The sequence below is a fragment of the Hippopotamus amphibius genome, chromosome 1 (assembly GCF_030028045.1).
Source record: "Hippopotamus amphibius kiboko isolate mHipAmp2 chromosome 1, mHipAmp2.hap2, whole genome shotgun sequence".
NCBI classification, from domain to species: Eukaryota; Metazoa; Chordata; class Mammalia; order Artiodactyla; family Hippopotamidae; genus Hippopotamus; species Hippopotamus amphibius.
In genome coordinates this window covers 7,309,520-7,321,744 of record NC_080186.1, presented here as the reverse complement: position 1 = coordinate 7,321,744, position 12,225 = coordinate 7,309,520, and the positions used below count along the sequence as shown (strand labels likewise).

Below are 12,225 nucleotides of genomic sequence, written 5' to 3'. Positions count from 1 at the left end.
CCCCAAACTGGAAACAATTCAAATGTTAACCAAGAGATGAATGAATGAATGAAGTTTATTATTATTATACTCATATAATGGAATACTATTGAGCAACAGAAAGGAAGAAACTACTGATACAAATAACATGGATGAATCTCAAAGACATTATTTTGAGCGAAAGAAGCCAGATACAAAAAAACACACACTGTATGATTCCAGTTATATGAAATTCTATAAAAGAGATTTTAATCTATAATGACAGAAGACAGATCAGTGCTTGCCTGGGCCTGGGAAATTGACAGCAGAAGGACAGAGAGCTTCAGGGTTCCTGATATAGAATCCTCATTTTTTCTCCTGGGCTTTTCACTGAATGGCAATACATTCACCCATTCTCTTTGGATGGGCTTCTTTCCCATAAACAAATTACCCAAGTATGCTCATGTAACTATAACTATGGGGATAACTATAATAGGAACACTCATTGAGTTCCTCCTGTGTGCCAAGCAATATACTAAGCACCCGTGTGATCCTTACAACACTCCAATGAAGTAGGTACTGTTATTATCTCTCTTTTTTAACACATGAGGAAACTGAAGCTGAAAGCAGTTGATTAACTTGCTCAAGATCTCACAGCTTGTATGACAACCCTGACTCTAGGACCATTACACAAGATTTACAAAGGTACATTATCTACTGGTAAACATTTAAAAGAGGTCCACACATTCAGAGAGCCTTTGGCTCATGGTATGTCTTGTTAGCCACTCAAGTTTCATCTGCCCCTGCATTTTCGCTACCTGGTTGGAGCAACTAGTGCTCTCTGGACTCCCATCCCAAGTCCAAGTTGAAGTGTCCTAAACTCTCCCAGCTGCCAAGTAGTATTTATCTGGTTTTCCAGTTATGACTCCCAGTTCTGAAGTTATTTTCCCCAGTGCTCTCTCCTGTGACTACCTCCCTAACATGCATTCCTCTTTTCCCAGTTTCTTCTCTTCCCTTCCTATTCCCCTGCCAGGCTTGGATTCTGTTTTTGCTTCAGAACTGGGACCCAAACCAGTTTCTCTTGCCTATGCATTAGGAATACTTTTCCACTATGCATTAGCTCTAAACAAGAACTCAAAGGTGTGTAAGAATACTCTCAGCATAGAACCACTGAATCAGATTGTTACCGAGAAAAAGCTGGCAAATACAAGGCATGTACAGTGAGGCCTTTCCTCCACCGCTCCTAAGACTGCACACACCAAAAAAGCAACACAAATACCTAAACAGAACACCTTATTATCATCACCAAAATTCCGAGATGGACACAGTGAGAAAAACGTTTATTCAGCAAGTTCTTCAAATGATGAAAGAAGTATATTTTCCAGTTTTGTTTTGTGTGGCGCTGACCCTATTTGTCGCTGAGAGTTTGACACGACACAAAAACGTTGACACTTCCACACATATTCACATATCAAAAATTAGAGCTAATCATATTACTATAACGGCCACTTACTTTTACAAAGGAAATTCTGTGACTCTGAAGCGTTCTGCAAGGTAGGCTATTGGAACCATTCCAACTGTGTCAACTTAGTCTTCTCTAAGTTGGACTTCGAACAGCGGCTTCACGTACACATTGTAACTCTGAAACACAATTTATGGTGATAAGCAAGAAATTTAAGAAATCCTATGATCGGACAAATAATTCATTCTGGTTGAGTTCTACGGTAATCTTGGAAGTTGTCCTGGGCGGCTGGAAGAGAATTAACTTTAAAAACAACCTCTGAGAAACAATTTCGCCGTAAACCCTGATGTCGTCTTGTGGACTAATGACTTCAAGGAGATGGGCTGGGACCAGCTGAAAACGGTTTCCACCTAATTTTTGAGTAATTTTTAGTGTTGCCGACAGCTAGCAATCTCCTTCTCAAAAGGAGTGTCATACCGCTTCCTGGAACGTGGATCTAGTCTTTCATAGATTTGGGAAAAAGAGAAGTGCCCCCCGCCAACCCCAGGAAGCCTCTAGAAAAGGATTTTTTTTTTCCCCAGGGTGAACTCACCTGTTCCAAAGGCAAATTTACCGAGGTTTTTGGTTCCACGCAGAAAAATAGAAAGAATGAAGGAGCAAGACTCTTTGTCCCAAACTTGAATGTGACCTAGCTTCAGGGACAGTTGTATTTGACCCTCAAAGACCCCAAGACGTCCTGAGCTGACTCCACTAGAGACGGATTTTTCAGAGGCCCCGGGTGGGGACTTACCACGTCCTCAGGGCCGAGCGGCCCGAGACCTCCGAGAGACGCTCCGCAGCCCGGACGCCACTGAGGGTAACACCCGAGGCCGCGCCCTCATTGGCTCCAGGAGGCCGGAAGTGCGTGCCTCTGACGGAAGTGCTCCTCCTGCACGCGTCCGCCCAGCCGGGCCCCTCAGGTAGGCGGGGCCCCTTGCTCCCAACTCTGGGACTTACTGGCGGGTGGAGGCAGAGAAGGGACCCCGAGGGCCTGAGGAGGTGGTTCGGTTTCTGGTCTGGCAAGAGCGGGAAGCGGTTCTGGGACGGAGGATTGCCGGCGACCTCTGGTGGCGGCCAGGCCTAGTCGAGCCGGCCGCCGCAGGACCCAAATGCGGGAGCTTCGAGTTCCCCGGTGTGAGGTAGGATTTGGGGCTGTGACCGGAGCTGCTCCCTGACTGCGTCCGGATGGTGAAGGTCCAGACTGTGCTCACTTCCAGCCGGGAAAACGCGTGCGCTCCATCTTTACCTTTTCTGTGCTTCTGGGTATGACAGCGTCTCTCAAGGCAGATCCGGGTGCGGGGTTTTCCTTAGTAACACCCTCGGCCTTACTAGAAAAAAACTCAGACTGACTCCAGAGGCACAGTCGAAAGAGAAAACGGGTTTCCCCCCCCCCCCCTCCGCAACCCCCTCCCTCCCCTATGATGTCGTCCTAGAAAGAGAGGGTGTGTTTCAGTTGCAGGCTGCCTAAAGTGGCAGTTATCGGGGCTGCTTTGGGCCACGTTTATATATTGTAAATAGAACCACTTGTTAATGGTTTCCCTTTTCCCAGCCGGCTCCACCCTCAGGTGGTTGGTTTGAACTTCGAACCTCTTGTAGTCCTGATGAACAGTTTCGCTTTCCTCAAGTTTAAGACACTTGGAACTTCAAGAATTGGAGGTTAATGCAGTTTGAGACCGGTCAGCACTGAGCAGAGTTCAGAGGACTAAGAGACAGGTGAGCATGAATGAGTACCTTCCACTCCAGATTACAGTTTTTGAGAGTAATTTTGTAGTTTCGGTAAAAAGTGCACCACCTTTATTGAATGCTAGGTGGTGCCCGCGAGTTAATCGTTCTGGGATAAATCTCAAATAATGAAGTGCAAGGCTGTTTTTAAAGTATCTCCATCTTCCCTGAAATTCATTCAGAATAGCTTTATCTTCTTAAAATATGCTGTGCCTTTATACAGTTCATCCAGTTATTTAATATCTGGTCCGTATTAAGTGCTGAAGAGGCTAAGAAAGGAATCAGAGTAATTTGCTGCTCTGAGTTTGCAGTCTGGAGAGGAAGACAGACAAATAAACAACAAGCTGTAATGAAATCACATATAATTCAAGGCAGACATAGTGTTAAATAGAGACTAAGATGTAGAATGCAATGGAAAAAGCAATTAGTTCTTATTATTCATTTACCAGTTATTTACCCAGTACCTTCTATTTGCCCAGCATTGTGCTAGATGCTGGTGTATAAAGAAAGTGTAAAATCCCTACTCTCAAATAACTCACAATCTAGTGATTGGGAGGGAACCAAGGTGAGCATTATGGAGAAGGTGAAACTTGACCTTGAAGAATGGATGACTTGGCCTTGGTAGGTAGAAAAAAATGCAGGCTCAAAAGAGAAGGATGAAAGTGCATGGCATGTTTTGAAAGAGCAAGTAGTCCAGTGTGGTTAGACTGTAGGAAATTAAGCCTGAAAGACATGTTTTATTTGGGGTTTTCCTTAACTTATACTAGAAAATTCAACAGATTTAAAATAAAATTTTTTTTTTTTTGGCACACGGGCTTAGTTGCTCCGTGGCATGTGGGATCTTCCTGGAGCTGGGATCGAACCCGTGACCTCTGCATTGGCAGGCGGATTCTTAACCACTGCACCACCTAGGAAGCCCCTAAAATAAAATTTAAATGTGTATTTCCAGGGAAAATTATACATGAATCATAGCTATGGTAAATTACACTTCTGGCTAATCTATTATACATGAACCTATTATACATGAAATATAGCCATAATAAATTACACTTCTGGCTATAATGTTCATTTATGTTTATGTATTAATGATTGCAGATGATTTAAGCCAATTTTAAAAGATACAGTAAAAAAAAAAATTCAGTAGTAAGAATAGATTCTCACCGATTACATTCTATTTTGAAAATAATGTAAGGAATCCCCTTCATTAAAGTTCACATGTCAAATCATGTGGTAATGATTATGTGTAGGAAATTATTATTTTTAAAATTTTTGGCTGCATTGGGTCTTCATTGCTGCACACGGGCTTTCTCTGGTTGTGGTGAGCAGGGGCTACTCTTTGTTGTGATGCACTGGCTTCTGATTGCGGTGGCTTCTCTCGTTGCGGAGCACAGGCTCTAGGCGCGTGGGCTTCAGTAGTTGTGGCTTGTGGGCTCTAGAATGTAGGCTCAGTAGTTGTGGCGAATGGGCTTAGTTGCTTCACAGCATGTGGGATCTTCCCAGACCAGGGCTCGAACCTGTATCCCCTGCATTGGCAGGCAGATTCTTAACCACTGTGCCACCGGGAAAGTCCTGGAAAATTTTAAGTGCTTTCATAGGTTACCCTAGGGTTTAGATTTTGATGGATGGTTGTACCTAATATTAAATGTGTTTCCGAAAAGGAATATAAGTTTAATTTTTATAAATGGAAAAATTTAAATGCTATAAATGTTAAGGTAAGTGCATACAGTGTCAACACACCAGATCAGTAGCTTTTCTCTACACTAGCAATAATCAGAAATTGTAATAACAAAAACCCTATTTCTGATATTAACAAAAAATACGAAATATCTAAGAAGAGCCAATGTTCAAAGCCTTTGTGAATAAAACAGTGCTTTTTTTTTAAACTAAAGATCATAAAAGAAAGCCTAGATAAGTGGAGAGATATATTGCTTGATTAGAAGATTCAAATTTCAAGGATGCAAATTTTCTCCATATTAATTTTAATGTAACCCTTGTCAAAATTTCAACTGAATGTTTTGGGGAATTTGTCAAACTGAATCTTAAATTTATCTAGATGAGAAAATGAACAAGAATAGTCAAGAATTTAGGGGGAAAACCCACAATAATAGAGGCAACTCCTTATCAGTCATCAGTGTACACCAGCTCTAAGGCTGTAATAATTAAAATAGCAAAGTAATGCCTTCGGACCAGAATATTATCAATGAAACAGACTTGAATCTGTTTCTCTTGAGTCTCAATTAAATGTAGTGTAAATAAATACTGACTAGTAAACAGTTTTGGGGCAGTTGGCTATCCATTTGAAAGTGAATAAAAGTTAGATCCCTACTTCACAGCATTAACAAAAAAAGTTGCATGGGCTTAAGGACTTCAATGTAAAAAAAAAAAATCTGTCAAAGTCTTAGAATACAAAATAGTATATTTTTGAATTCCCTGTCGGTCCAGTGGTTAGGATTTGGCACTTTCATTCCCATGGGCCTGGGTTCAATCCCTGGTCAGGGAACTAAGATCCCGTAAGCCCTGTGATGCTGCCAAAAAACAAAAACAAAACAATATATTATAAAAAAATCTTGAGATGGTTAAGGCTTACTTTCATGGGACACAAAACTAAGAAGACATAGAGCAGAAGATAGGTTTGGCCATTAAAAATAATAATTTACCATAACAATACCATAAATAAAATTTAAAGTCAGGACACAAAAGGTAATATTTACAACATAATTACAAAGACTGTATATCGTGTTATATAAATCAATAAGAGAAAGATAATCCAGTAGAACAATGGGCATATTCCCAAAGAAGAAATTCATATCAGAAGTTGTTTATGCCCACACGTCATTAGGTAAATGCACATAAAGGCTGACAAGATAATACTAGGAGTATTCTGAGTCCTAGAGTATACTTATTAAGAATGAAAAAGAATGTTAAAATGAATCTTGTAAAACAAAGTCATGCCTGATCTGTTTCTTTATAAATCTATATTTTTATCTATCAAATTTGTTTAAAGTAAGATAGACTAATAGTTAAAACTTCTAAATTTGTCAATTCAGTTAAGAAGACTGTCAGGCATTTTTGTGGGATGTTACTACTAAATGAGTTTAAACTTTTATATCTAAATTGAGATTTTCTGGGGACTTCCCTGCTGGCACAGTGGTTGGGAGTTCACCTGCCAATGCAGGGGACACAGGTTCAATCCCAGGTCCTGGAAGACCCCACATGCTGTGGAGCAACTAAGCCCATGCATCACAACTGCTGCGCCTACACTCTGGAGCCTCCGAGCCACAACTACTGAAGCCCGTGTGCTTAGAGCCTGTGTTCTGCGGCAAGAGAAGCTACAGCAATGAGAAGCCCGCGCGCTGCACGGAAGAGTGGCCCCTGCTCGCTGCAACTAGAGAAAGCCCGAGCGCAGCAATGAAGACCCGACACAGCCAAAAAAAAAAAAATGGAGATTTTCTTTGCATAGCTATCTTCCCCACACCTGTAGCTCAGAAAGAGTATAGCCTACTTTTGTTTTTCTTTTGGCTGTGCCATGCAGCATGCAGAATCTTAGTTCCCCAACCAGGGATTGAACAAGTGTCCCATGCGGTGGAAGTGCAGAGTCTTAACCGCTGGACTGCCAGGGGAGGGTCCCCCCACCCTCCTTTTTTTTTTTTCTTTTTAAAATTTTTTTGAGTATAGCCTACTTTAAATTGCTTTATTGTTCTACTTAGAGAGTAAAATGGCTTCCAGAGGAAAGACAGAGACAAGCAAATTAAAGCAGAATTTAGAAGAACAGTTGGATAGACTAATGCAGCAATTACAAGACCTAGAGGAATGCAGGTAATATAATTGTGTGCTGCTATGCTGTGAAATGGCTTTTTTCTGCAGCTGGATTATAAGCTCCATGTGTGCAGGTCCACATGTGATTTTGGTTTCCCCTGTAGTGTTCTTCACAGTGCTTTGTCTGCTGGAGAAATAAACTCAGTACTGGCTTTGGAGTTAAAAAGGCTGGGATATGAAAGTCTTTAGATTGATTACAAAGTGAGTGTAAACTTGGGCAAAATATTTAACCACCTTAAGTTTCCATTTCCTGGAGTGTGAAATGGAAATAATAACATGCACCTTGTCTTTAGTATTTAAAGTAGCCCTGCCTGGTATCAAGCTGAGAAGGTACTACTTGAATTTCTGGTGTGTGTTTTCAGCCTAAACTGCTCAAAGGACTAAGACTGCTCATTGCCTTTTTAACAACCGTGAAAGATTGTTGTAAATATTACAGATGAAGAGAGCAACACAACGCTTGGCCCAAAGCAGGCACTCAATAAATGGAAGCTGTTTTTGTAGCAAATGTTTAATAAATGGCTTGTTTGGAGTACTCAGATGGCAAGTACTGCATTGCTGTTGTATTTCAAGGTGCATAAAATTTTACCTACCATTAATGATGATGGTAATAATGACAGCTATTTATTAAGTACCTGTTATATGCCAAGGACTTTCCATATTTCATTTAATGCTCATAACATATAAGGGAGGTACTATCATAATCTGCAGCTTATACAATAGATAAAAAAAACGGAAACTTGGCTAGTTAAGTATCTTGCCCGAGGTTATACCATTGATGCAGAGACTGCTTAAAAGGAAGTTATTATGTGGTTTGTTTGTTAAGTATGCCTCATTTTGGTTATAAAAATTAAAAAGTTAATTGTCACAGTTGCAGGAAAACACCCACACTAATATCTGAACACATCCATCATTAGTATTTTGATATTTCCTTTCAGCCTTTTCCCCCAAGGATATTTTTTGTGTATATATGTGTCTGAGGTTATAGTGTGTAAATACTAAGATTGTTTTTTTCTCTTGGAACTCTGTGTTTTTCTATATTATGTTCATGGTACTTTAGAGAGGAACTTGATGGAGATGAATATGAAGAAACCAAAAAGGAAACTCTGGAGCAACTAAGTGAATTTAATGATTCACTGAAGAAAATTATGTCTGGAAATATGACTTTGGTCGATGAACTAAGTGGAATGCAATTGGTAAGCATAATTTACTTACATTGGTGACACAGTTTGGTTTTTGTTGTTTCTTTTTCCGGTAAGTATATTTAAGATAGAAAATGTACCATTGCTGGGGTTTAACTTCTAGGGGAATGTCTACTTATGGATAAAACATCATTTGCTTCCAGATCTTCATCTAGTTATGTATTTGACTCCAGTGACATGTATAGAAATAGCAAATGGAAACTAAAGTTGTAACAGTGATGAGCAAAGAAGTCCTATTAAGAATTGAAGACCCATCAATCAAATATTGTACTATCTGATTTTTTGGACTATTTTGGTTAGTTTTCACCTTCTTGTATTTCTAGGCTATCCAGGCAGCTATCAGCCAGGCCTTTAAAACCCCAGAGGTCATCAGATTGTTTGCGAAGAAACAACCAGGTCAGCTTCGGACAAGGTTAGCAGAGGTAAAGTTTCTTTACATTGATCCAATCTCTGTGTGTATTTCTTTCCTCAGCCCAAGAATTTGCTCATTATGTTATTATGAGGTTTAAAAATTGGTCAGTTGAAAATGTCAAACCCCAAGAGTGAGCCCTAGGGACTTCCCTGGCGGTCCAGTGGTGAAGACTCCAAGCTCCCAATGCAGGGGGCCCGGGTTTGATCCCTGATCAGGGAACTAGATCCCTCATGCCACAACTAAGACCCAGCGCAGCCAAATAAATTAATTAATTAATTTAAAAGAAAAAAAAAAAGAGTGAACCCTGATGTAAAGTATGGACTTTGGGTGATTATGTTGTGTCAGTGTAGGTTCCTCAGCGGGAACAAATGTACCATCTGGTGGGGGATGTTTGTAATGGGGAGAGTATGCATGAGTGGGGGCAAGGGCTGTATGGGGAATCTCTATACCTTTTGCTCAATTTACTGTGAACCTAAAACTGCTCTAAAAATAGTCTGTTTTAAAACACTTGTCAGTTGATGTTAGAGCCACAACCCACAACTAGTTTTCGGACAGAATTAGTCCTTTGAGCAGTTGTTGTTGATAACGGATGTGTGGCTGAAGCAGCATGTGGCAGCCACACTGCTCCTGACCACTTCTGCTAGGGCTCCATGTTAAGCGTTCCACTATTTACCTCTGGAGCTCTGCATTGAAGTCCCATCTAGCATTCATTAGCAGCAGTGCGCTCTACGTGTGTAGCCTTTCCCGTGTAAGAATTTCAGACACCTTTGTAAACCTGATACTTGAAGAAGTCTGTTTATAGACGTCGATATAATTAAGACATTAATAAGTTATTTGCAACCACTGGTAATTTAATAGCATAGTGGTTAGGAGCATGGACTTGGGTCAAACTGGCTGAATTTGTACCCCTGTTCTACTGTGGATATATGTGATATTGAGGGAGTTATTTTCTTCAACCTCTTTTTGTGCCTGTTTCCCCATTTGTAAAAAGGCAATAATGATAGTCCCTACCTCTTATGGTTGTTATGAGGTTTAAATGGAGTAACATACGTAAAGCACATAGAATAGTACTAAGGCTCAGTACATGCTGTCAGTGTTTCTCGTAGTAGAGGTGATATTTAATCAAAGTTCCAGGAGATCTGTTACCAGTTATCTCATTCAGGCCTTTAGACCACACTTCAGTTTAATGAAATAGAGTTCTTAGAGGATAGCTTCTCTTTAAAGGAAGCTATTGACCTACTAATTCCTCAGTAGAGTTTATAACTAAGACAATGGTTATGATTAGTGTCAAGATTTATTAGAACTGTGTAATAACATTTCTATCATGTTTACCTTGAATTGTTTCTATAGTTCTTTATGATATTAATCAGTAGAGGGCCTTTTCTTAAAGAAGTAGATCTGAAAAGCTTGATTGCATGCAAAGAATGTTTTTAATTTAAATACTGTATGCTTTGCACTCATCTATTACAGATGGATAGAGATCTCATGGTAGGAAAGCTGGAAAGAGACCTGTATACTCAACAGAAAGTGGAGATACTAACAGCTCTCAGGAAACTTGGAGAGAAGGTACTTGTATTTAGTTCACTAGGTATAAAGAAAAAGTGGGAAGTATTTGGTATAGAACTTCTTGATCTGTGATCTAGTTTGTGGTCCTAAGACATTCTTAACAGTGGTTCCTAGAACCACTTTGTTGACATTGGAACTCAGTCCTTTGGGCTTTGTTTTGTTTGTTTAGCTGACTGCAGATGATGAGGCCTTCTTGTCAGCAAATGCAGGTGCTATACTCAGCCAGTTTGAGAAAGTCTCTACAGACCTTGGTGAGTACCCTCGTATTTCTGAAAGCTGGACAGGAATTACTGCTCCAGATTGACAGACGGCATGGGTGTTTAGAGGTGAAACCAGAATTGTTTTCTTTATAAACCCCTTTTTAATGGGTTTATTTCCCAATATTTTTAACTAAAAATAATCAAATTAATATAGTCTAATGTTTTAAAAATATTTGTCAGCTAAATGTAAATATAAAAGTAAACTAAAATTTCACATATTCTGTTTCAAACCTGAATTAAATTAAGTGTTTGTAACCAAAAATCACCCTATGTAGCTGAGTTGTTTGTGCAGGGGAAGGAAATTGGGATGGCAGTGGGAAGGTTTAGGGGTAATACACTGATAATAGAAGCTTATTTTATTTTCTATTTTAATATCTATGTGATAGATTTTTCTCTCTTTACTTGGAACTATAAATGCATTTGAAATGATGTTTTTATTGTGTGTCTTTCTCCTTAGGCTCTGGAGACAAAGTTCTTGCTTTGGCAAGTTTTGAGGTTGAAAAAACAAAAAAATGACGTGGTGTGAAAGCTTGGGACATTGATCACATTCTAGTAAATGGCATTTTTCTTCTGGGGATTTTGAGTCATGGCAAAGAAGTCAAGAGATTCATGAAATGTATTAATAACCTAAGAAAAGGTGACAGAAAAACATACTTACGGTTTTTGTTTATGCCCTTCATCACTGTGCTTTGTGTAGGGATTCCCGCTTCAGTGATCCTGAACTTGTTGGGGTGGAGGGACTCACTAGACCTTATTCATTATAGTTTGTCTGTTTAAGAGAAAACAAAACAGCGTCTCTGCCTGTTTTTATTAAGCCTCCTTGTTTTTTAGTGCTGATAGTAAATGAAAAGATGTGAACTGACGATTCTTTTCTGCTCATAATTTATCCCCACTTGTTGGAGTAAATAATGTAGCAACATCAACAGACCTCATATGTATTTGTAGAATTTTAGAGTTCTAAGTGATCTTAGAAATCATTTTCATTTTACAAACAAGGAAGGTGAGGCTCAGAAAGGGCGAGTGACTTGCTTAAAGTCACATTAGAGACAGAGCTGGGAATAAGACTGGGGTGTCCTGTCAGTTTAGTGTCCATTGAGTTTTATTTCTTTATTTTGTGCTGCTTTTAAAAAATAATTAACACATATTTGTGCAAGTCCGTGTTTATGAAAATTCAATGTCCCAACAAAAAGTTGTTGCTGAGGGACCATTCCCCAGCCCGTAAGCGCTCAGTATGAATGGTGCCCATTGTGTCTCTGAGTTTTGAGCTTGGAACAATGGGAGCCCTGTTGAGAGCCTCCTGAAGTAACTTAACCTCCTGCGTTGTTTCAACCAGGGAAGCAATTGGAAGTGGCAGCTGGAGGCCCTGCATGTGTGTGACCTCTTTGCTGAAACCCAGAGAGTGGTGATTGTAAACTACTATTTACTCTTCAGTTTTTGGAGAAACACAAAATAAGTTGAGGAGAAGCTGGTTTCTCTCCTGAGTGTTTACATCCCTCTGCATGCTCAAATATGTAGATTTCTCCATATGCATGTACGGCACCTTATTTTCTAGGCTCTGGCCACTTTATATTCTTACACGTTTTTCTCAATATTCTTTTTCTTTGTACTTTATACAAATTAAAAACATTTTCAAAGCTTCTTGTGTACTGTAAGCTCTACTAGGTGCTCTGCCAACTGCACAAATTAGGGGACCTCAGCTACATTAATGCCTTATTTGGAACTTTTAATAGGTAATTTTTTATATATTGGTTTATGATGGTCAAAAACTCATTAAATTGTGATAAATTAAGA

The 12,225-nt window shown here is 39.6% G+C and overlaps 2 protein-coding genes across 4 annotated transcripts in view; one reads left to right on the top strand and one right to left on the bottom strand.

Moving 5' to 3' along the window:
* NMNAT1 (nicotinamide nucleotide adenylyltransferase 1) overlaps positions 1-2,550 on the bottom strand; it is a 24,116-nt gene extending 21,566 nt beyond the window's left edge. Inside the window, exons 1-2 of one of the 3 annotated variants that reach the window (XM_057695818.1) lie at positions 2,417-2,550; positions 1,472-1,599 (exon numbers count right to left, since the gene is read on the bottom strand). The gene's annotated coding sequence lies outside the window, so the exon portion shown is untranslated. Of the gene's footprint in view, positions 1-1,471; positions 1,600-2,012; positions 2,366-2,416 lie in introns of those variants that run through there. The other 2 variants (XM_057695796.1, XM_057695807.1) reach the window with 2 other exon arrangements.
* On the top strand, positions 2,458-12,225 carry LZIC (leucine zipper and CTNNBIP1 domain containing). Its single transcript, XM_057695920.1, has 8 exons — positions 2,458-2,598; positions 3,009-3,172; positions 6,889-6,997; positions 8,055-8,190; positions 8,520-8,618; positions 10,079-10,174; positions 10,344-10,425; positions 10,892-12,225. The coding sequence occupies exons 3-8, from the start codon at positions 6,897-6,899 to the stop codon at positions 10,948-10,950; spliced, it is 573 nt and encodes a 190-aa protein (XP_057551903.1). The 5' UTR covers positions 2,458-2,598; positions 3,009-3,172; positions 6,889-6,896; the 3' UTR covers positions 10,951-12,225.